A 24,400-nucleotide genomic window follows, 5' to 3' on the forward strand; every position below is an offset into this window, starting at 1 on the left:
TGGCTCCCTCGGCCAGTAAAGCGAGATGAGCGCCGCAACCCCAGAGTCGTCCGCGACTGGACCTAATGGTCAGGGGTCCCTTTACCTTTACCTTAAACATTCCATAGAGGGAGGGGGGAGCCCAGGGAGCAAGTATTTTTAAAAGAAACAACAGTAATGCTACACCGTGGAAAGAGATAACTCCTCCTTTTTTGTGGGGGGAGCTCCTCAATGTGTGACCAAACCAGGAACATGTTTGGACCCATAGTTTGAGAAGCACTGATTTAGGTGCACATGTCCGAGAGTGGCATTGATGCTGTAAGCCAGATAGTTTGCTGGATATCCTAATGCCTGCCACCCCATAATTAATAAATCTAGGAAGAAGGTATCAATTGGTTTCAGAAAAAAGTGTGATGGAGTTTAATCAGTTCACTTCCATGTGCCATGAGCTTTCATAAGGAGCAGCTTATTCATTATGCACTAGACATTGCCTGTAACAACTTCTATGGAAATGTGAAGAATAGGCTCTTGGAAACATGTTACAGATGTGCTAAGAGACAGGCTTTATTTTTTGTAGTTGAGCACTGTTTTGTACTTTTCACTGGAGAAGAGTTTAACATCGCAAATCACTGTAGACTTTCCCATACGATGGGGCAATCCAGCTGGTGGATTACTTCTGTATGCTATGGTTTGCTCTATGGAGCTATTGCAGTGCTGAAGTGTTTCCAGGTAGCAGCTCTTTTGGAATCTAGTCCAGAGAGGAGTGAATAGCAGCAGACAGACTTGATAGGTCTGATATAGCACATATATCTTTGGTATTTATTATTATTATTTTGTGAATGTAAAACTAAATTGTAAAACCAATAATTTTTTTAAAATAAAAAATATAGGACTGATATAGTACGTTTTGAGAACTATTTCAATTTTCTTCTTGTGTATCTCCAGGAATACCGTTCTGAAAAATCTCTAGAAGAGCTGAGTAAACTTGTACCTCCAGAATGTCACTGGTATGGACCAGCTTATTTTTAGACTTACCCTAAATGAATAACCTTCAGTATCACTAATCTGATGTAGCTGAAGATGCCTTTATGACTTCATGTGATGCCAAATGGTTGTATCTACATAGCACGAGAGAGCTAATTTCTTTCTTTAAGCTTTTGATAAGATTGTCAAATGGAACTGCTTAGCTGAAGATCATGTTCACATGAAGGATGATATAAAAATATTTTAAATAAGTAATAGATAATGTTTCAGTAAATACCTGTGATTTAGTCATCTTTTTCTGTGTAACTGGGGGGATGGTGGATGCAGATACTAGAAACCGTATAAGAGCTTGCCTTTTGGAAAGGGAAATTACCATGTGTGCTGAAAACAGCAAAAACATAGCCTGTTTTTATTGGGGATGGGGTTTGGTATATTTATAGTGTATTGCTGTTTAGTTTTTTTATTTAACATTTTACATTTCCTTGTGTGCCTGTGAGCTGAGAAGCACCTCATAAATATTTTATATAAATAAGTACTGCAAGACCTTCAAAGAGAAATGGGGCTTTTTGAGGTTTTCTTATTCATATGCAAATGACTTCTTGGATCATGGCTATTAATTTACAGTATTAACTGCATATATATTTTTACTGAGTAGTGTTCTGTAAGTCTCCTCCCCACATTTGGCTTCATGCCCCTAGTTGGTATAGCAAATTTAATTAAAACTCTGAAGATGGTATCTTTTTAAGAAAATTGAAAATGGCCTCACATAACTTTGTAAAAAGGTAGTATGCTAGAGCGTAATTTCAAGACTCAAAATTGAAAACACCACTTCCAAAAGAACTTTATTAAAGGTACAGAACTTACATTGGCATTTTGCTTTTCCCCATGCTAATATAGAGCTGCCACCTTCAGTTTGACTTGAAATGGAAAGAATGACATCTAAAGGGGGAAAGTTCTTTGAACATAGCGAATCAAGCATATTTTATCCAATTAGATCTGCAAGGGCTAGCTGAAGATTATAGTTCTTTATGATGTGATGCAGTGGTCTTCATTAGTTATTGTATCCAGAAGTCCTTTCTTTTGAAATCTCAAAATAAACGTGAGTAGATGTATTCCACTAAGTTTTCACGTTATTGTAACATATTTCATTCTCTACAGTGTTCGAGAAGGCAGGGTGGAGCATACACTTGCAAGAGACTTGGTTCCAGGTGATACTGTCTGCCTGTCAGTAGGAGACAGAGTTCCTGCTGACCTGCGACTGTTTGAGGTGTGTAGTCATTAATCGCACGCTAAACTATAGTTTTGGATTCTGGGATCTAGCAGATATGTCTTAACTTTAGACATTTAATAATATAGATTCACACGCTAGCTTTGCCGAACAATAATGTGGACCTAGAGAAGATCTGTTGTCTTTGTCCATGGAGTTTTCTTGGCAGGGATACTGGAGTGCCTTGCCGGTTCCTGCTCCAAGTGGATCACGTTTGGTCAAAACTCTCCACTATGACCTGTCCATCTTGGGTGGCCCTGCACAGTATAGCTCATAGCTTCTCTGAGTTATTCAAGCCCCTTTGCCACGGCAAGGCAGTGATCCATGAAGGAGAGGCAGTGATCCATGAAGGAGGTCCGTATAGTTAAAGCTATAGTTTCCCCAGTAGTGATGTATGGAAGTGAGAGCTGGACCATAAAGAAGGCTGATCGCCAAAGAATCGATGCTTTTGAATTCTGGTGCTGGAGGAGACTCTTGAGAGTCCCATGGACTGCAAGAAGATCAAACCGATCCATTCTTAAGGAAACCAGCCCTGAGTGCTCACTGGAAGGACAGATCGTGAAGCTGAGGCTCCAATACTTTGGCTACCTCATGAGAAGAGAAAACTCCCTGGAAAAGACCCTGATGTTGGGAAAGATTGCGGGCACAAGGAGAAGGGGACGACAGAGGACGAGATGGTTGGACAGTGTTCTCAAAGCTGCGAACATGAGTTTGACCAAACTGCAGGAGGCAGTGGAAGACAGAAGTGCCTGGCGTGCTCTGGTCCATGGGGTCACGAAGAGTCGGACACGACTAAACAACTAAACAACAACAACAAGAGAAGATCTGATTTCACATTACATCTTATCACTAGAGTTTTTGTGAAATAATACCATAAGGCAAAAGGGCTAACTTGTGAGCAGGTTATATGCCCTCTGGTAACTGACTGTAATATATTTCATCCACTAGTGCAAAGACCACCTGACATGTCAACAGGAGCAAGTTGGCATGACATAAATGTCATTCTTTGTATGACTAACCAGAGACCACAAGATGGTTATCTATTTAGGATTTTTTAAAATATAACTGAAGGGAGTAGCCAGTTGCAGCAGCTATAACTATGAAATGAGGAAATATGCTGAATTCCAAGTACACTACTAAATTTGGTGGCTGTGGACACTCTGCCCTGTCTGAAATATGCAATAATGCTAATTCAAAGATTTCCAAGCAGCTTTTCTTAATTTCGAACAATTCAATCATGTTAATGGGCTGACTCATCATGAATTTGGTAGCAGCAATATATTGTTGCTTATTCACCCCTAAAAATGTGAAATGAGTTGAGAGGTGAAGTTTGTTTCCTGAGGCAACAGAGTATCCTATATGATTCATGTACATTATTCTACCCACGTATAGGTTCATTTTTGTCCCTGAAGCTGTAGATAAGGAATTGGGAACCTCCATGTGTTGTCGGAATACAATTCCCCTCAGTCCTAGCCAGCATGGCCAATGGTCGGGGTGATGAGAGTTTTAGTCCCAACAACATACGGAGGGCCACAGGTTCCCCATAACTTCTGTAGGGAAACTGCGGGCTCCCAAGCTATGGCACATCACTGTCTGGCCCACAGCCTCTCCTCCATGATTCCTCTGTGCTGCCCCTGGCCCAAAAACAAGGGAAGTGTTCCCCAATAGGTGTTGCCATCTCAAGGCATGTCAAGTGTAGCTCTTTATGTGTGTGGTATGGCTGAATCCTAAATATATAATTGAGCATGGAATATAAGGCATACTATATAAAGCCAATTCTGTATTTTGAAAATTCAACTTAAAGTAGTCAAATGTATAGTCCAGAGGAAGTTGTATAAACATAGGCCATCTGGGCACTCCAAGTAGAGACTACTTTCTTCGAACAGTTAACCCCATGCTGCGTTGTAAGCTGTTTTTGAAACTCAAAAGCAGTGTGATTACTGTTTGTGTTCAGTCTGTAACATGCATAGACTCCTAAAATGAAAGTTCAATAGGGTCTCAAAATACCAAGCATGTCCACTAATATTTCAGAACCACCTTTCCAGCCTGGGGTTCTCAGATGTTTTAGTGCTACAACTCTTCATCGTCCCTGATCATCACTGGCTGGGGATGTTGATGAGGGTTGTAACAGAACAAACCTTTGGGGACCCAAGGTTGGAGAAGGCTGCATTAGAAGATGGAAAATAAAATCTAACTGTTTTATCATATCTATTTTTCCCTCAAAGGCCGTGGATCTGTCTATTGACGAATCTAGTCTGACAGGGGAGACAACTCCTTCCTCAAAATGCACTTCTCCTCAGTCAGCTGCTACGAATGGAGACCTCACTTCAAGGAGCAATATTGCTTTCATGGGAACACTTGTTCGATGTGGAAAGGCAAAGGTATTCCTCATACAAGAATACTAAATGTATGCATTTGTAAAAGTTAGGTTGACTGTAAAGGCTACTGATTTGCTACAATTCTGGATATATATTTTTTTATGCATACATACATTTACACACACACAGGCACCCCTTAATAGAGTACTATCTGAAATGCTGTGGTAATATAGCCTTGGAAAAACGTATTGGTATTAGGGAGGTACGAACATGCCTCAATCTGTTCCAGCATTCGTTCACACTGGTATCTTCTGTTCCACTGCAATTTAATTTGCACAAGCATATTAAATATATGCTTATCTCTGGCATCAGGAGATATTTACAAATCAACTACCTTCCCTATATGCTCCTTTTCAAATTTAGTTAATTTCCAGAGGCTAGGATTGCAACTTGTCTGGCTAGTTTGATTTCAGAGTTTTATATAAACTTGTATAAACCCTGTTGATATTTTGCTCTTTGTGTCCTGGATTGTATAAATTATTCTTACCATTTAACCACATATAACTCCTTTTTATTTCATTATTCAGAAAATGGTTATGTGTGTGTGTGTGCTGAAACAACACTGTAGCTAATTTTCATTTGAAAAGAACAATAATGAATCATACATTCTGTTGGGTTGTGAAATTAACACAACAGGAAGTAGATCCTAACCCCACTTTAATATTTTTTTTCACTTTCAATTTTACAAACAATAACGGAAAAAAACAGACTACAAACAGAATATCCCCTTTGACTCCCTCCTTTTTATTATTTTCCCTTTACATCTCCTTGATAACTCCAATTATTATAAATCCTTAATCCATAATTCAAATTTTTACTACAAGTTTTCTGCCAATCCTACTAATGAATGTAGTTGTTTACAATAATTTTTCAAATACATTATATACTTTCCCCCTTCTTTATTAAAGTTTGATTCTTCCTGCTTCCTGATTCTTCCTATGAGTTTTGCCATTTCAGCATAGTTCATATCTTCTTTCCATTTCTGGGCTAGCAAATTGTCTTCCTTGGGAGAAAGACAATTATACATTAAAGAATATGTAAATAACATCCATAATTTGTGTATCTTTTCACATATAATGCTGCATGTGTTTTAAAAACTCCAAACTTTTTGTTGTAGAGAACCAAGGTGAAAATAATTCATAACAATAATCTTGTGTCGTGGTGGGAGTTGAAAGGGCAGCTGAAAGGAAATCCTATTGATAGTTCATTTTTTAATGGATTCCTCCAGCATCCCTGATTTGCCCTGTAGGTTCTCAACTCCTGCACTCTGCTACCACTTATAATTAAAAAGTGAATGCATGATAACTTGAAGAAATATTTAATCATTATAAAGGTACCTTGTAGATAATGCTAAAAAGTCAGTGCAAATAAGAGTTTGGCCTCAGTTATACAAGGGTTGGGCAGAAGTGGTTTCTAGGCTAATTCCTGGTATGTCACTGATTGCTTGGATTCATATGAAGAATGTGAACTCGGTCAAGAGTGCTGGGCTAAGTCAACCTTGATCTAATTCTGCAGATTATTTCTTGTGGTCTTAAACAAAAGTGCATTCTCAGGCTCACTCAACAAATATTAGTCATGCTTCAGCTGTGAGATCTTGAGTCTACACCTTGTACTTTTAAACATTTTAGAACTTTGATGAACCTTTGTATTTCTAGTAAAAACTAGAAGTCAGTCCTCTTGCAAGTTAAATAATAATAGACTTGTTACAACTGTGGAGGGGGGAGAGTAAGCCAGTCCTCTTTGAATTACATTTTGAACTTGTTATGTTTCATTTTCTAGGGGATAGTTATTGGAACTGGAGAAAACTCTGAGTTTGGGGAGGTTTTCAAAATGATGCAAGCAGAAGAAGTAAGTAGTATAGTATTACAAATGAACAACTTAAATCCTGGTTAGATCATTTTACAGTGTTCACTGTAAGGTGGACAACATGGAGAGGTAGCATCGAAACCAGAATTTTAAAAAATAACATTTCATCATTGCACACAGATGCTTTAAGTATAGGAGTGTGATAAAGTCAGTTGTAGAAATGCACCCCAAAATTCTACTGAATTTGAAGGGACTACTAATCTGAGTTTAGATTTCCTTTTATATTTGCTAGAATAACACTTTTCTATGTTTTCTGTTCTCATTTGCAAGATATCTTGGTGCTCACTGCAATATTCTCTGCAAACAGAGTTAATAAAATTATCCCAAAAGTTTGTGCATTCGCAATGGGCTGAAATGCCTGCATTTTGTGAACAAATGCAGCCTTTGAAGCCCCCCCCCCCATGTAATTTAAACATTGTGAAAAGCCAAATATTCAGGGCAGATGTGAAATGGCTTTTGTGTAGGAAGTCTTGTTGACGATGACAGAATTATTGAGTCTTTTTTCCTTTCACATCTGATTAGTATTTCAGAAAGTATGGAGGATAGAAGAGAAAGAATTGGTACCTGTGGGGTACCACTATAAGTACATTGCCACTTGCTGAGCTATGCTGAGCTGAGTGCAGTGTATTTATTTTATAGCAATTTTATTCTGCCTTTTCATTTCAGCTTTAATTTTAAAGGCAGCTTTCAAATAAAGTAATAGAAAACTGTCCTGCAATGCAAAAACACAATACAAAGCTAACAAAACTATGAAATCAGATAGTCCTAGACAAATCTGTTCAACTAAATAAATGTGTTTTAATGTACTTCTTACCTAGGCTCCAAAGACACCTTTGCAGAGGAGCATGGATCTCTTAGGAAAACAACTTTCCTTGTATTCCTTTGGTATAATTGGTAAGAGAACAACTGTTTTTGTACAGCTCTCTCACCTTGCGCTATTCTAACTGATTAGGGAGATCTTTTAATGTTCAATTTGCTTTTATTATAGGCATAATTATGCTGGTTGGCTGGTTGCAAGGAAAGCACATCCTTGATATGTTTACCATCGGTGTGAGGTGAGATTCTTAAGTATTATCTCTAATAATACTGAAAAAGTGAATGTCTCAGACTGTCCTCGCAAAAGTTTATTTGCTTTATGGAAATTAGAGAATCTGCCGTTTGAATCTTACTTTCCTGGGGACTCTTCCCAAATTGGTCTCTTCATTAATAGATATTAACGTATCTTCCAAAATGCATGTTAATGTTTCAGAGAGAGAACTTTCAGATTCATCTGTTTACACGGCAAAGAACCGAGATAAGGAAGTGATAACAAAGCTAGGCAAATAGTTATATTCCAGTTAACCTTGTCCCTATTCACACAAGTGGATCTTGCTAATCAAAAATAACACACTCTCTCTCTAAAGAAAATGGTCATTCCCATCCGCTTTAAAAGCAGCAGCCGCTCCACTTCTAGTAGAGCCATATGCATGCTGTAGAAATTTGCTTGAATTCCTCTAACCCCAGTGAGGCCTTCACAGCGATGTTGCATTTAACGTCCGTTAATTGGACTGTATATCTTAGCTTTTCTTTACTTGCCTTGAAAACACTTTTTTCTCACTGTATCCTTTTGGGACACCATCTCTCTTGGGAACTGGCTGGTTCTAGGCCATTAGTCCAGGGCATGGTTAAGGAGCCTCTCCCTTCCTTAGTTTATGAGGAACCTTGTTTTCTGCTTCCCTCCCTCTCCCCTTTCCCTCGTTTTTTCCAGTTTGTAAGCTTGTGGGTAGGGACATGGCTTGTTGTAATGGACTGCATGTAAGCTGCTCTGGAAGCCTTTTTGGATGACGAGTGGGGGGTACGAATGCTCTTAACAACACATGTTTGCTATGAGCCTGACAGTGCTCTCTTGCCCTTCATTTCTCTTAAGAACTGCTCCATGCTGTAGTAGAATATATCCTGCTATCACTGACTTATTATATGACTGTTCTTAGCAAACATATATACCACTTTTCAGTAGACTTCAAAGCACCTTATACTGAATCAGAATGCTGGTCTATATAGCCCACCACTGACTATTCCAACTGGCAGCTGCTCTCAGGATCTTTCCTAGCTCTTCTGCCTATGATTTTTTTAACTGGAGATGAACTTGGACCTCACACAATGTATGCTAAGGCTCTTCCCCATCTTTATACTGGGATGTGGGCAGCTTCATAGGATACCAACTCATAAAATGTGCTAATTCTACTTCGTTTTTATTTCTAGTTTCACATAGGTTTACTAATATCTAGGGCTGAAATATTCGGGACAATATTTTTTAAAATATTCTTTTGCGCACTGATTGCTGCCTTTTTACAGTTGGTTCTTTCCAGTAGCTGAGGCACAAGTTTTTTGTTTTTTGTTTGAAACAAAGGCTGGTATTGCCTTTGAAAGAAGCCATCAGGAACTACCGTATTTTTTGCTCTATAGGACTCACTTTTTCCCTCCTAAAAAGTAAGGGGAAATGTGTGTGCGTCATATGGAGCGAATGCAGGCTGCGCAGCTATCCCAGAAGCCAGAACAACAAGAGGGATCGCTGCAGCGATCCCTCTTGTTGTTCTGGCTTCTGAGATTCAGATTTTTTTTTCTTGTTTTCCTCCTCCAAAAACTAGGTGCATCTTATGGTCTGGTGCGTCTTATAGAGAGAAAATTCGGTACATAGGCAACACTAATGTCATGTAGTCAGACATGATGTCACAAAGGCAAATCAGAGTGAGGATAATGCTGCTTTCACTCACTCTGGATGGGCAAACAATTTTGCTTTGTTTTGCAGGCCTTTAAAAACAAAGAAACTTAGGATTGTTGACTTCTTCATGATATGAGCCAACTCACTCATTTTCACTCAGCCCTATAAAGAACACATATTCTGGCCTGGTTTGAACACAATGTTAAACCATATTTTAATATAAACGATAGTGTTAATATGCGCAGATTCTTTGCTGTTCCTCTGTTCCTGCCTGTACTGCGTTGGGGGAGGAAACAAGGCAGAGTATGGCTTTGTTGTGATGTGTGAATCTGGACCTATAGTTTGTTTCTCTCCATGTGTGAAAGTGGCTTCTGTGTTTTAACATGTACATACAGTTGTGAAAGGAATCACTTAACATGTCCTCTTTAAATTATAGCTTGGCTGTAGCTGCAATCCCTGAAGGGCTGCCTATTGTTGTGACAGTAACGTTGGCTCTTGGTGTGATGAGAATGGTCAAGAAACGGGCCATTGTCAAGAAACTACCAATTGTTGAAACTCTAGGTAAGAATGGCAGTGTGCAGAATTACTCGAGAGTATCTGATGGTCATAAATGACAGTATGAATGAATAATTAACATTAGGGTATGTAATCTAGAAATAATATATGCTGAAGCTGATCTTGCAGAGGGCATTTAAGGAAATCTCTGGGACAATCTAGATTTGTATGGAAGGTTGCAGTAAAAATGGGACTTGCAAAGAAAGAAGGAAGGGAGTCAGGAATGTTTGGCTGGAGAGAGGTGAGTGGCTTGGTGCTGCTTTCCCTTAGGCCAGGGATAGGGAATCTGTGACCTTCTGGATGTGTTTGGACTCTTGACTCCCATTAGCCTCAGCCAGCAGAGCCAGTAGTCAAGGAAGATGGGAACTCATCAGCCTCTGGAGGGCCACAAGTTCTCCATCCTTAACCTAGTCAAAGACTCTTCCTCTTTCTCGATATTTTGTGAAGAGGCTCTTTCCCCATGTTCTGTCATTCCTCCGGCCCCCTAACCCTCCCCAAATATGTCATAACTTCCATGTGATTACTGCATTCATGTTTTCCCCCAGGCTGCTGCAATGTTGTTTGTTCAGATAAGACTGGGACGCTGACAAAGAATGAAATGACTGTTACTCATATCTTTACGGCAGATGGATTACATGCTGAGGTAGGTAGCAAGCAGACCATAGAATTGTAGTCCAACCCTCTGCAATGCAGGAATCTCAACACACGGTTCCCCATCCAATCTGAAACCATACTGGACCCTGCTTAGCTTTGCACATGTGCTGGCAGTTTCACTGCGGTTGTTGGCGTATGGCATGTGCCAAACGCGTGTAGCTCCCCAAGCGTGTAGGTTCGTGACAGTGCAGTTCTGTGCTGGAAGAAATTCAGTCAGGCTCCAAGTCTTCAGTCTGTTCAGTCCTTTACTGACAGGTCCAAAGCATTGAGGCAGTTTCACTATATACAGGCTTCCACTAGATCCCTAGTAGAAGGCGCAAGCTTCAAATGCAAAGCAAGTACAACTCGCAGCATACATACAGCACAGAGATCAGAATCAATCCGGCAGAGCTTCCTTGCAGCAAAAGCAAAGAGGCAATGTACAGACCCCTCTTAATATACCCAAGAATGACCACACCCGTGGCCAGTTGCCAGATCACAGGGACCTACTTGGCTGGTTGCCAGGTCACAGTGACCTACTTGGCTGGTTGCCAGGCCAGTGACTTTCAAACACTAATCATAAGACCTGTAGGTGCAAGATAAGGGAAGCAATTAAACTAAGGAACCTCAACTGCTGTACCACAGGGATAAAATTAAGGTGCATTTGTCTTTGTTGTATTTAATAAACATAAGCATGGATGGGCAGGTTTTATTTTTTAATTTTATGAGAAATGCATTGGTCCTGAGAACTCCATTTCTGGAGGACTAGTGTGAACCCAGCAGCTGCCTCACACTTATCTCTGAGCTGCATTTGTGCCTACTACTAAGTATCATTTAAGAGGAGAAATGCTAGAGGATAGAGAAGATGGTTGTACCTTTAAATACAGAGGAGATTGTGGAAATGTTGACTTTAACTAAAGTGTCCACTCAGTTGCATAAAATAAATGTGCAAGAGAGTCTTGGGAGGAATATTAACTATACTACTTCTTGAAATGAATAACTCTGGCTTCTTTTCAATGTAATTTTTTTCCTCATGTAGGAAATGTCACATGCCAGTGTATGAGCTCTAGTTTTACTGTGGTTCCCTGGCTCAACAATCGGCTATCTCCTCAGCATTACCATCTGATTACAGATACTGCAAACCCTATAAACCTATTATAAGAAACAAATTTTTAAAATGCATAAGGGAATGCATAAGGATTAATGTTTCAAAGTTCATATCCTCTTTTCATAATATCTCTGCTTCAAAGGTCATAAAGAAAAAAAATATTAGCAAATGTTTGCTTCCTTGTAAAATTCATATCTTCTAATTTTTGCCAGGTTACTGGAGTGGGTTATAACAGGTTTGGAGAAGTCACGGTTGAAGGTGATGTTGTTCATGGATTTAACAAACCATCTGTTAGCCGAATTGTTGAGGTAAGTTCTTGCACAGAAAGTGTGCTTTTTTTTTGAAATTAGGGGTACTTGTGTGTTATATGAATTTCCTTTTTCATTTCTTTAGGCTGGATGTGTGTGCAATGATGCTCTAATTCGAAACAACACCTTAATGGGAAGACCAACAGAAGGGGCCTTAATTGCACTGGCTATGAAGGTAGGTGATGTGTTGATGTATATTGTTTTGAAGTATAGAGGTTTTTAAGGGCAACAGAGCTTGTACAGTGCTACCTTGGAAGTGGAACTGCAGGAACTGAAGGAAGCTCCTGCAGCCAATCGGAAGCCACGGAAGTTGCGTCGGATGTTTGGGTTCCAAAGGACCTTTGAAAACCGGAACAATCACTTCCGGTTTTCGATCATTCGGGAGCCAAAACGTTTGACTCCCAAGGTGTTTGAAAACCAAGGTACGACTGTACTGATAATAGAAATGCCAGATTTTCTGTACTCCAAGGGAGTAGGTGTGTTCTGCTGTGGCAAAGCCAGCAGGGTCTTAGGTACCTTAGGCTAACAAATTTATTGTTGCAGTTCATTGGCCAGAGTCCACTATGCAGAGATAGTGATAGGTGTGTCACAATACTATGCAGTAAAGAATCCAAGCAGCAGAATGTAATCTAATTGGTGTGGCCCACTCTCAACTAGATGGCTAGGCATAGCAATATCATTAATGCTAATAACTCCTAAAGAGGAACAACTATGTTCTGTAAACCGCCCTGAGACCTCTATTATATTATTATTATTATTATTATTATTATTATTATTATTATTATTTATTTATTTAATTAACAACAACAACAACAATAATAATAATAATTTATTTATATCCCGCCCTCCCCAGCCGAAGCCAGGCTCAGAGCGGCTAACAACAGTAAAATGATAAAACATTCTAAAATCATTTCATTATAAAATTAATTCAAATCAGATTAATAGCAACCATTGTGCTAGAGTTCTGTGAGGATTATTATTATTCAGTAAATAACAATAATAATATGTTCTGTAGACATTTGCAGGGTTTCTTTAGAAAAAATACAGCGGTTCCAAATTTGCTAAAGAATTCTAACCATTTTATGTTGAATCTTGAAGATGCACCCATGGAGCTCCAAGAACATAAGGTGCTTTGATTAGTTAAAACTTTTATAAGTTATTGCAAATAAAGCAATTTTGAAGTCACGTGGGTATTATTTAATAGTTAATTCAGAAGTGTTCAGCTTTTGAAATTGTTCCAAAGCTAACATGGGTTCTTGAATACTTAGTTAATAAGATACTTATGTGTTAACTGTTCTGTAACTTAGGCACTGGCTATTCTGTAATAAAGAAAAATTCTACTGGTACGGCTTTGTTGAATGTATGGGCAGTCTTGGAAAACATAGTGGGGAAGAATGGAAGAATTAGACTGGGAAGCTAATCTGGTATGTTGAATTGGATCTAAAGGTAGAGTGGGAGGTGGAGTTCAGAGTGTTCATTCATTCACAGTGTGGATTTACTTCTGATCCGTTTTTCAGTTGCATTTCAGTGGTGCTCTAATGAATTGTCAAGACTTGGTGTGCATAAGGATCAAAGCCTTATTTGGCACTTAGTTTCATTAAGTTTAGTTACTCTTCGGAACATGCTCACGTTGAACTGGGCTGTTTGGAAGCTATTTCCATCTTGCAAAATCTCATGGTTCCTGTTTGGAAAGCACATAATGTTTCAATCAGCAGCAGCTTACCCAGCAAATCAGAGCTATAATGCTAGGTTTCTAGCAATGGTGGCACTCTGGCATAGCAGGTGGTGTGGGGAACTCGGGACTGTGTGGGCATATCCAGTGCTCCTGCTAGTGTGCCCACACAGCTCTAACCTCACTACCATGTTCCTATTTCTTCCCTGCTTCCATGAAGATAGTGCTACTGCTCTGCCCCGCTGGGCAAGCTGCTTCCAATTTTAATTCATAGTGCTGTTCAAATCCTGATTCTACGTCGTCATTATTGCTGGTTCCATTTGTATCCTGTTCATGCCCCAAGAAACAAAGACTGGAAATCTCCCATGCAGGTATTGGGTGTGCCTGGAGTTGCTGAACTTTAGGAAGAACTACATCGGATAACTTCACAGTGCTTTTTAGGCTTTGCTAGAATGTATATTGCTTACCCCTATGTTACAAGAGAGTATTCCGAGTGCATTGATTCTGTTCTAAGTGGATTGACTCTTGCGTGCCAGTGTGGTGTAGTGGTTAAGAGCGGTAGTCTTGTAATCTGGGGAACCGGGTTCGCGTCTCCCCTCTTCCACATGCAGCTGCTGGGTGACCTTGGGCTAGTCACACTTCTTTGAAGTCTCTCAGCCCCACTCACCTCACAGAGTGTTTGTTGTGGGGGAGGAAGAGAAAGGAGAATGTTAGCCGCTTTGAGACTTCTTAAAGGGAGTTAAAGGCGGGATATCAAATCCAAACTCTTCTTCTTCTTCTCTTCTTGGTAGAGCATCTAGGGGTATTTGTCAAAACAAGTGATATAGTGGTCATCACAATAAGCTTATTCTAAAACTTGCTGAGAAAATAATATGAAGGGGAAATTTTAAAACTAGAGGCAATCGTAAACTCATTCAAAAGCAAGCTCAGCTGAAAGAAATGGGAGTTTAATTCCACATAAATATGGGAAGAAAAATGTGTGGGTTATAAGGAGATCCAAGAATGAAATGGATTAGAACCACATGTAGATCTAGAAGGACTCTGTTTCATAAGTCATCCTTTGCTAACCTGGTGCCCTTGAAATGTTTTGGACTACAATGCCTATCGGCTCCAACCAGGCTGCTTTAATTCAATACCTTGCAGTGAAGCAGTATTTTCAGAGTAACCTGTACCTGCTTTCCATATCCAGGAGCAAACAAGCTGAGGGGCACATGTGAGACACTAAAACAAAATACAATTGATTGTTGCTGCTCTGGCTACAAATGCAGTGGACTGAATTGGCCGTGTCCTTTGTTCTCGTAGATGGGCTTAGATGGAATCCAGCAGGACTACATTAGAAAAGCAGAATATCCCTTCAGCTCTGAGCAGAAATGGATGGCTGTTAAGTGTGTACATAGAACGCAACAGGTATGTCCTTTTCTGAGATGTATTTCAACAGCTTCAATATCCCACTATATCTTACTATTTTAAATATGCAGCAACAGTTCTGCTTATGCAAAGTTTACATTCTCATCTTAACCAAATGGGAATTCTAAGCTTACTTTAAAATGAACTTAACTGAAACAAATGGCACTGTGATTTCATGTCTGGCAACAACATGTGCTTGGTCTGTCAGAGCTCTGCTTGAGGTCAGAGTTATTTGCGGAAGGTCTTTGTGCTCCTCTGTTGCAAAAATGCTGCTAGTCAGCCTCTTCTTTAGAAGCAAGAAAGTGTTGTTTGTTTGTTTGTTTGTTTGTATGATATGCTTCTTGATTGTAGGTGGGGTTGGGAGGGAACCTTCTAAGTGCTTTGCAAAACCTCTAAGTGATTTATTGAAAATGAGAGGAAATAGAGAGGGACAAATCTCTTACAACTCTTAAACTATATCAGCCCATATTCTCAGGGTGTTCGAACCCAGTTCTTTTAAGTTAGATGCCGGAATAGCATTTTTGCAGACATGGTAAAGGTATGCATCTTTATATAGTCACAGAACAGTCATGGAAATAAAATATTGCCTTGGAATACAGTATGTGGTATGTAGGCTTGCCTTCAGTAGACTAATGAGTTTTAAGTTGTTTATAAATTATTATCAGCACACTGAAAGAGCTTTGAATTATATAATGACAGTGTTGCGACAGGGGACAGAGCAGCAGGTGCTAACATGTTTTATCTTTTAGGACAAACCAGAGATTTGCTTCATGAAAGGTGCTTATGAGGAAGTGGTTCGATACTGTACGACATACAATAGCAAAGGGCATAGTTTACCTCTCAGCCAACAACAAAGAGATCTTTATCAGCAAGAGAAAGCATCCATGGGCTCTGCCGGACTCAGAGGTAACAGCATATTTCACTATTGTCTCCACTACCGAGGAAAGCATTTTGAAATCTTAATTGCTTGCTGTGCTCAACGTGAGAAACTCTAGAACAAAGCTGTGAATAACCCTTATTGCTTCCACTTGCTTCCATTTCTATGCATTGTGTTGCTTTCAGATTGCATGGACAATAGTATATAAACTTCCATATTTAAAATGAGAATGTGTAACTTCTTAGCTTTGCAAATTACAGTTCCTAAAATTTCAGAAGGAACACCTATACTATTTGTTGGACTTCTGATGTAGCTTTATACCTCCCCCTTCAAGGAAACTTGTCTTAAAACCTAAAAGCTAATGAGTTGTGTCGAAATCTTGGAGCATACCCATTGTAATGAATGATTGGACACAACTAAATTAATGATTACAGTGGGTCTGCGGTGGGCATGATTTAGTTGGATCATAGAATTGTAGAGTTGGAAGGGATCCTGAGGGATCTAGTCCAACCCCTGGAATGCAGGAGTCTCAACTAAAGCATCCGTAACAGTTAGAAGCAGAATAAGGCTCCAGACCTGTACACAGTTACCTGAGAGCAAATCTCATTGAAATAACTGGCATTTACTTCTGAGTAGACATGCTAAGATTTGTCTGCATTTATCCCAATCCAAAAGTTAGGCATGACTTAAGTCCTGTAAGCCAAGGGAACTAAGTACTGTTAACTTGATATTAACCCAGCCTACTAGATATGGAGGGCAAAAGACAAGTCACATACTGTGAGACGAAACCATGCTTTTGCTTCCCTGTGGTGGAAAACCATGTCTGTTTTTGCTGGTTATGCAATCGGTTGCATCTCTCCCGATTGACTGCATTCTATGCAAGTGAAATTTGTTTTGGGAAGTCACGTACAAAAGTATCCATGAAAGTTACAGTGTTGCTCTTATTCTAGAAAGTGGAGAGGTCTAGCTGTATCATTCTGGTCTTTTAAGTAGGTGCCATATCTAAAGGTATAAACTACTTTCCCCCCCTGTTTCTTTGAAAGTTCTGGCCTTAGCTGCTGGCCCTGAGCTTGGACAATTGTCATTTCTGGGTCTGGTTGGAATGATTGATCCTCCAAGAACGGGTGTAAAAGAAGCCGTCACTGCACTTATCACTTCTGGAGTCATGATAAAAATGATTACTGGAGATTCACAGGAGACTGCAATTGCCATCGGTATGAATGTGTGTTTTTTTCCTTTATTTCCGTCAGTTGAGTTACTCATTGCCTTGTCGATGAATGTATAACAATGTGGCTTCTTTAGACTCTGAAATCAGGGCTGGGATCCAAAGGGTCATATGACCAGCTCACTAGCCCAAGATAAGTTATTCAGGCTTGCTTTAACAAACAGCACACACAGAGAGTGCATGGGAAACTACATTTGTAACTGAGGGTGGTTTCAAAAACTGTCTGATATACCTTAGGAATCAACTATTCAAACTTTAGCCAAAAATTCCATTGTGCTAGTGCAAACCCTTTTCATGCTGCTAACCAGCTTTTTGGGATTTTTTGATCAATATGGCATTCTTGAGAAGTTTTTACTCACAAGTTTAAAAAACAATGAAGTAGTGGGTTGTTGTTGTTTTTTATTGCTTCCACGCCCTTCTGGATTGTAGCTATTGAAATGATTATTTGAACTATTTGAACTATTGAAATGAGTATTTGAACTATTTTTATTTTTGCCAATTGCACATGAGATCAGTTTATGTTACTATTATGATATGTCATTTGTGAATATTTTTCTAAAAGAAAGCTTTACTTTCTGCTCACAGAGGAAGGCACCCAGTGATGGGAGGCAGGGCTCAAAAAAGCTTCAGAGCTGCCTGTTTTGTGTCTTAGAGGCTATTTAGGAAAGATGAGACAGGTGGTTGATGTGATCACTCCCAAGCATCCTCTCTGGTGTTGTGGACCCCAACAGTGCCCTGGTATTCTGGAGAATCATAGGCTATAGTCTTCTCCAGTTTGCATGTGGCACGTCTTGCTCTGAGGCTGACCAAATGCGTTAGCACGCATAATTGGACAAACCATTTGGCAGCATGGGCAGTGATGAAATTGCACTTGGTATCCTGCACTGCAGGGACGCAGGTGGCGCTGTGGTCTAAACCACAGAGCCTAGGGCTTGCCGATCAGAAGGTTGGCAGTTCGAATCCCCGCGACGGGGTGAGCTTCCTTTGTTCAGTCCCAGCTCCTGCCCACCTAGCAGTTTGAAAGCACGTCAAGTGCAAGTAGATAAATAGGTACCACTCTGGTGGGAAGGTAAACGGCGTTTCCGTGCGCTGTCTGGTTCGCCAGAAGCAGCTTAGTCATGCTGGCCACATGACCCGGAAGCTGTACGCCGGCTCCCTTGGCCAATAAAGCAAGATGAATGCCGCAACCCCAGAGTCGGCCACAACTGGACCTAATGGTCAGGGGTCCCTTTACCTTTACCTTTATCCTGCACTGCATCCTCTCCAGCAACCAGCTATCAACCTTCACAAACTTGCTGTGACCAGATAGCTGCACATTTTTAGGAGAAAGTCACTCTTCTTTGGAGAGACCTTGATTCCGCAATTGTTGCAGTTACTTTGTTGCGTTTCCAGAGCATATGGTCATGCATATGTACTATAACTAACTGTATTTGCTTCAGGGCTGCAGAAAAGCATTTAGGATTGTAAAACTCCCTGAACATTTTCTGTCACGTACCGCATAGATATGTGTGTGTGTGTGTGTGTGTGTGTGTGAGAGAGAGAGAGAGAGAGAGAGATGCAATAGTTCAGTGTGCATTGTTGTAGCTTTGCTAACAGGAATAAATAATAAAATAATCAGTGAGAACATAGAATTTTAAATTGTATATATTCATTTGGTCCTTCTCCATTAGATTCTTTAACTGTTTTGTTTTGTTTCCTAGCTAATCGCTTAGGATTGTATTCCAAAAACTCTCAATCAGTCTCAGGTGAAGAAATAGACACACTGGATATACAACAACTTTCACAAATAGCACCCAAGGTTAGTTTTAAATGGACGCAAAGTGGTCTGGGTAGATGGAACTCTTGAGTTAGTGTGCTTGTGTGTTTTAGTTACTGAATTACTCTAAGAAGCATATAAGGGTGCTTTGAACAGGCATTAGTAATGTCTTATACAGGGTACCTCGGGTTAAGTACTTAATTTGTTCCGGAGATTCATTCTTAACCTGAAACTGTTCTTAACCTGAACCACCACTTTAGCTAATGGGGCCTCCCGCTGCTGCCATGCCGCCGGAGCACGATTTCTGTTCTCATCCTGAAGCAAAGTTCTTAACCCAAGGTACTATTTCTGGGTTAGCGGAGTCTGTAACCTGAAGCATATGTAACCTGAAGTGTATGTAACCCGAGGTACCACTGTACTTCCTTCCTGGCTAGGTGTATGGGCGACAAAGAGAGAATGAATATAAAGCTGATGGGCAAGGAAGGGAGAAGAGAAGAAGTAGTAGTAGTAGAATAAGAGACAGCGAGAGAGGAAAAAAACCTCTAGGGCAGCCTTTCTCAACCTGTGGGCCCCAAGATGTCGTTGAACTACAACTCCCATCACCCCTAGCTAGCAAGGCCAGAGCTCAGGGATGATGGGAGTTGTAGTCCAACAACATCTGGGGACCCACAGGTTGAGAACCGCTGCTCTAAGCTGAGCTCTTATGGAGCTGCAACCTGAACTGTTCTCAGCTCTAGGAAGGAAAAGTGTGGGGAGTGGAATGGAGCCTCCCTTAGCAGAGAAGGAGCCTGAAGACTCTGTGATCCTGTCTGACTCAGCCAGAGGGAGGAGCTATCCCAAGAGGAAAGAACTGCTCTTGGTGGGGCACTGAGAACAGAAGTTCACAGCAAGCAAACGTCTGTGGGGTTTTTTCCATGGAATCTGAGTATGGTGACAAATGGCCAGTCTTGCCACTGGAGCTCCAGTCCAGACAGTTCCAATGGCTAGCAGGGAAGGAAATGGGGAATTGACAAGCAGTGGCGGGTGGGGGCGTGACGCACGTCCTGGGGGTGTGGCACGCCACCTGCGGGGGCGTGGCACCCAGCATGGGTGGGGGTGCAGCCGCGATGGCACCGCACTGGGATTGCGCTGCCGGGGGCGGTGCGCTCCCCCCCGCACTCCTCTTCCTCTGCCAGTGTTGACAAGCTAAATCCTGATGGTGGGATTAGGAGGGAAAGAGCAAAAGTATTGGGAGTAGAAAAATCCCCCTACCCTGTGCCCATTTTCTGCTTGGCTGCCTTGTTTCTGTCATGGCTATGCAGTGTTGAGTGGAGGAGAATAGGCTGGCTTATAGTTAAGAAGCACAATCTTGCACTTGTAAAGACTTAATTTCCCCTTCCATTTCTTAGGTAGCAGTGTTCTACAGAGCCAGTCCCAGGCATAAGCTGAAGATTGTCAAGGTATGCTTCTAAAACTGACAGACATGTAGTATCTAGTTTAAATGGTACAGAGATGTTGAATTGTAGTGATCTAGTATCCAGATGGGATCATTTGGGGCTCATCAAGAGGAATCTCACACTAATATATGTAGTGGAAAAGATGCAATGGGGGCAGCTAAAATTCGGAACGATTCTTTGCAGTTGACTCATACAGGACCTTGGTTTAAGTCAGTATGAAGTACTTACACTGTTGATTAAAAACAGCAAAGGTAAATAGAGAAGTAGAACTAAGAAGGTTGTTTTGACTGCACAAGAAGAAAACAGCATAGAACCAGTGATTGCTTGTGTTTGAGTGATTTTAAGGATGTCTGCAGTTGGTAAAGCCTGTATAGACTTACCTCACGAAAGGGAGCTCACCTACCAGTCTTCACTTTCAACTGAGCGTTGCACACGAAAAGTTTTATGACTGTGTTCGTTGTAAAATCTCATATAGTGATAAAATCTTGTGATGATAGATGGGATTAATTTTGTTTTCTCAGTCGCTACAAAATAATGGTGCAGTAGTTGCTATGACAGGAGATGGGGTGAATGATGCTGTAGCACTGAAAGCTGCTGATATTGGCGTAGCAATGGGGCAGACGGGCACAGATGTCTGTAAAGAAGCAGCTGATATGATCTTGGTGGACGATGATTTTCAGACAATAATGTAAGTTTGTTTTACGTTCCCTTTCTGCATACTATGTAGCAATTGCATTATCTGGATGGGTGTCATTTTGTCTAGCTTATAAGTGCCATCTCATTGAACTTTTTTTTAAAAAGGCACTTAGGTGAAATTTAAAAGACAAGTGGTTTTATTCTAGTGGATTTTCTAGAAAATTTTAAATGGGCAAATTTTCTCAGGCAAATGAGGATAAATGATCACTCTAATTTAGCATGTTTATTTTACTTGTGTTTAGTGAACAAAGCTAAAAACTTTGAAACTGTTTTGCAGTGGGAAGCTATTTATTGTTACTGTTAGATTGCAAGAAATAAGAGTTGCGTTTTCAGGATGCCATCCAAATAATGTGCCATTGCAGAATTTGTTTTTTTCCTCCTAAGCACTTTTTTCTTTTTCTTTTTTCTTTTCTTTTTATAAATAATTTTTATTGAGATTTAAGATCACCCACCAACACCAGTAAAACATCAAATCTTATTACACATATCCTACTTTATGTTCCGTAGAGCTGTTGACTTCCGTCCTTCCCTTCCATCAGTTTTCCTATTCTATTCTATAGTTCACAGTTTCTTTGATTAGATATTACAACATGACATAAGATTTACTTCAATCCTGCCAAAGTTTTCAAATTTGTACAGTTCTCATTTATATAGATCAAAAATTTACACCATTCTTTTTGGTACTTTGTCTCCTCCTGATTGCAAATTCTGTGTGTCAATTTAGCCATCTCAGCGTATTCAACCAGCTTTATCTGCCATTCTCCTATTGTCGGCATCTCCTGTTGCTTCCACTTTTGAGCTATCAGAACTCTAGCTGCTGTTGTTGTGTACAGAACTACTTTCAAAAATGTATAATCTCCTATTAGAATGGAATACAAAAGACGAACTTATAAAAGAGGCTATGATAAAATGGGCTATTGATCTAGGACACAACATAGACTATGATGTATGGGCCAAACTCTGGAATGAGAGTATAAAATTCACCGCTTGTTCTGCCTTAAAAGAGAATGTTATGAAGATGGTCTATCGTTGGTATCTTACTCCCACCAAATTGGCAAAAATGTACAGAACTAGTAGTAAAACTTGCTGGAAATGCAAGGAAAAGGATGGCGACTTCTATCATATGTGGTGGTCATGTAATAAATTAAAAGAGTTCTGGGAATCGATTTATAACGAGTTTAAAAAGATGTTTAAGTATAGCTTTCCCAAAAAGCCGGAAGAATTCTTGCTAGGTTTGGTGGGAGAAGATATTAAGAAGCACTTTTTTCTTTTTATATTTCAGGTCTGCAATTGAAGAGGGTAAAGGAATTTATAATAACATTAAAAATTTTGTTAGATTTCAACTCAGCACGTAAGTTTTGCAGCACAATATCAGAAGCTTCCTGTTATGAATTCTGCTTGATTGAGATTAATTGCACAGAAGTTTGCATGACCAAAACTGACATAAATTCAGTTCGGTGATTTGTAAATGGCACACTATTTGCTATATTGCCACAATGGATTGCTGACCATAATTCTAACAGCACTGATAAATTCATCATCCATTCTGGCACAGTTAGTTCAAAATTGGGGTATAATTGCTTGAAAATAGGACTCTGAGCAAGTATCTGCATAGTAAAAGCTTAACCTTAGCAACAGTTCCCTTTACTTGAAATTATCAGAGCCATGTGGTTGTCCCTTGTTGCTAAATGAGAACAGACCTAAAAATAGTTCCTGCAACTTGTAAGTCCAAGAGTTCATGATGGTTTGGCCTCCCTGATAAGGTACACATTTTCCAACCACTGCAACAGATGGTCTATACAAGAAGAAGGGATTTTGATTTATCAGTCATTTGGCATTTTAAATTGTAAGGCACTCCTAACTTATCTTTTGATTTCTATAACAAAAGTACACTTTGTGTCTGGCACACAGCGTCTAGTGAGGGGGCTTAATAAAATGAGACAATTTTCCTTTTGGCTTGTATTGCTGTCTTGGGCTAAATATTTTCTAACATCTGCTTGATGTTTAGCATCCCAAATAACTTGCACGATCGATTTAAAACAATTGGATTGTTACTGTGTATGAAGTTTTACTTGCTACTTATATGTATTATGGGTCTGATGCTTGAAATGTTTAATAACAAATTTCCAAATAATTTAAAAAAACCACTCCCTCCCCCCCAAAAATTGTGATGCTGACAACTGTGTAAAATAACTTTTTTCAACAGGAGTATAGCTGCATTGACATTAATCTCATTGGCCACATTAATGAACTTTCCTAATCCTCTCAATGCCATGCAGATCTTGTGGATCAACATTATCATGGATGGGCCTCCAGCTCAAAGGTAACACTTTTCCTTTGAGAGTTTTTGAGAAGTTGCTGAATGGTGTAACTCTCTAGAATTGTGAATGGTATAACTCCTAGAAATGTTAGTGGAATCTTGCACAGAGCTTTTCCTCTGTGTGGACTTGTGTATCAAATGATATTGTAAAAAAAATATCTTCCTGAAAAAAAAGTATATTAAATTGGAATAATTTGTTTAAGTAATTATTTTCTGTGCAAAAACTCTGGGTAATTTCCCAAATGGGGGTTTATGATGGAGTGTTTGTTGATCCCTTGCTAAGGATTTAAAATTAATTTGTTTTTATGATGCCTCAATCAATCTAAACTTTCAAAAAGTTATTTGTGTTCTTATTTCTAGCCTTGGAGTTGAGCCTGTGGATAAAGATGTTATTCGAAAGCCTCCAAGAAATGTCAAGGATAGCATTTTGACCAGAAATCTGATTGTTAAAATACTAGTTTCATCTATAATTATTGTATGTGGAACATTATTTGTCTTCTGGCGAGAGGTATGACAAAGATGCTTTTTAAAAAATGTGTATTTATTATCTGCTTGCAGTGCTTCATATATGCCAATAGTTGCAAATATAAAAGTACATAGGCTGTGCAAAAGAACCATGCAAGTAAGTCCATGAACTCAGTGTTACTGAGGTGCATGGCCACCTGCTTTTCAAATGGAGAAGCATTTCAAAACCAGTGTTAGAAAACAGCATAGCGTTAAAGGAAAACTGTAAAATGCCAATGTTTATATACTTCCACTGATCTTAAACTTAGGTTTGGCAATTAAATTGTGCAGAGGTTTTAAAGGTCGTGTGCAATAGAGATCAATCAGTCAGGTTGTATTTTTAAAAAATTATATGCAGATATGGTATAAGGAAGATAGGAAATAATTATAGTTCTAGGTAGCAGTCTTACACACAGCTGAGGAATGAATTAAAATTCTAGATGCCAGTATCAAATTAGGCGCCTAGATCAGACAATAGAGATACTTCCACACTTGGCTAGAGGACTGATGCTTTGTAGTATTATGTTGGGTGGAATTTAAAATGTTTTATTGTAAAGTGGCAGAGAACTGCATATATTAACTCTAACACTCTCTCTCTTTCTCTTTCTCTCTCTCTCCCCAGCTGCGAGACAATGGCATAACTCCTCGAGATACAACAATGACGTTTACGTGCTTTGTATTTTTTGATATGTTCAATGCTTTGAGTTCCAGATCTCAGGTATGTGACT

The 24,400-nt window shown here is 39.7% G+C and overlaps 1 protein-coding gene across 4 annotated transcripts in view; it reads left to right on the plus strand.

Annotated features, from left to right (window-relative positions):
- The window catches only part of ATP2C1 (ATPase secretory pathway Ca2+ transporting 1), a 65,509-nt gene that overhangs the window by 38,462 nt on the left and 2,647 nt on the right, over nucleotides 1-24,400 (plus strand). For 3 of the 4 annotated variants that reach the window (XM_053410636.1, XM_053410637.1, XM_053410638.1), the window contains 20 exons: nucleotides 925-986; nucleotides 2,122-2,230; nucleotides 4,456-4,611; nucleotides 6,388-6,456; nucleotides 7,293-7,368; nucleotides 7,463-7,529; nucleotides 9,612-9,736; nucleotides 10,276-10,373; nucleotides 11,684-11,779; nucleotides 11,865-11,954; nucleotides 14,754-14,858; nucleotides 15,608-15,764; nucleotides 16,779-16,949; nucleotides 18,661-18,758; nucleotides 20,105-20,155; nucleotides 20,674-20,840; nucleotides 22,131-22,199; nucleotides 23,055-23,171; nucleotides 23,529-23,676; nucleotides 24,295-24,390. In XM_053410636.1, coding sequence (XP_053266611.1) covers nucleotides 925-986; nucleotides 2,122-2,230; nucleotides 4,456-4,611; nucleotides 6,388-6,456; nucleotides 7,293-7,368; nucleotides 7,463-7,529; nucleotides 9,612-9,736; nucleotides 10,276-10,373; nucleotides 11,684-11,779; nucleotides 11,865-11,954; nucleotides 14,754-14,858; nucleotides 15,608-15,764; nucleotides 16,779-16,949; nucleotides 18,661-18,758; nucleotides 20,105-20,155; nucleotides 20,674-20,840; nucleotides 22,131-22,199; nucleotides 23,055-23,171; nucleotides 23,529-23,676; nucleotides 24,295-24,390 — 2,127 coding nt within the window. Of the gene's footprint in view, nucleotides 1-924; nucleotides 987-2,121; nucleotides 2,231-4,455; nucleotides 4,612-6,387; nucleotides 6,457-7,292; nucleotides 7,369-7,462; nucleotides 7,530-9,611; nucleotides 9,737-10,275; nucleotides 10,374-11,683; nucleotides 11,780-11,864; nucleotides 11,955-14,753; nucleotides 14,859-15,607; nucleotides 15,765-16,778; nucleotides 16,950-18,660; nucleotides 18,759-20,104; nucleotides 20,156-20,673; nucleotides 20,841-22,130; nucleotides 22,200-23,054; nucleotides 23,172-23,528; nucleotides 23,677-24,294; nucleotides 24,391-24,400 lie in introns of those variants that run through there. The other variant, XR_008333028.1, reaches the window with a different exon arrangement.

Source organism: Podarcis raffonei, chromosome 12 (genome assembly GCF_027172205.1).
Source record: "Podarcis raffonei isolate rPodRaf1 chromosome 12, rPodRaf1.pri, whole genome shotgun sequence".
NCBI classification, from domain to species: domain Eukaryota; kingdom Metazoa; phylum Chordata; class Lepidosauria; order Squamata; family Lacertidae; genus Podarcis; species Podarcis raffonei.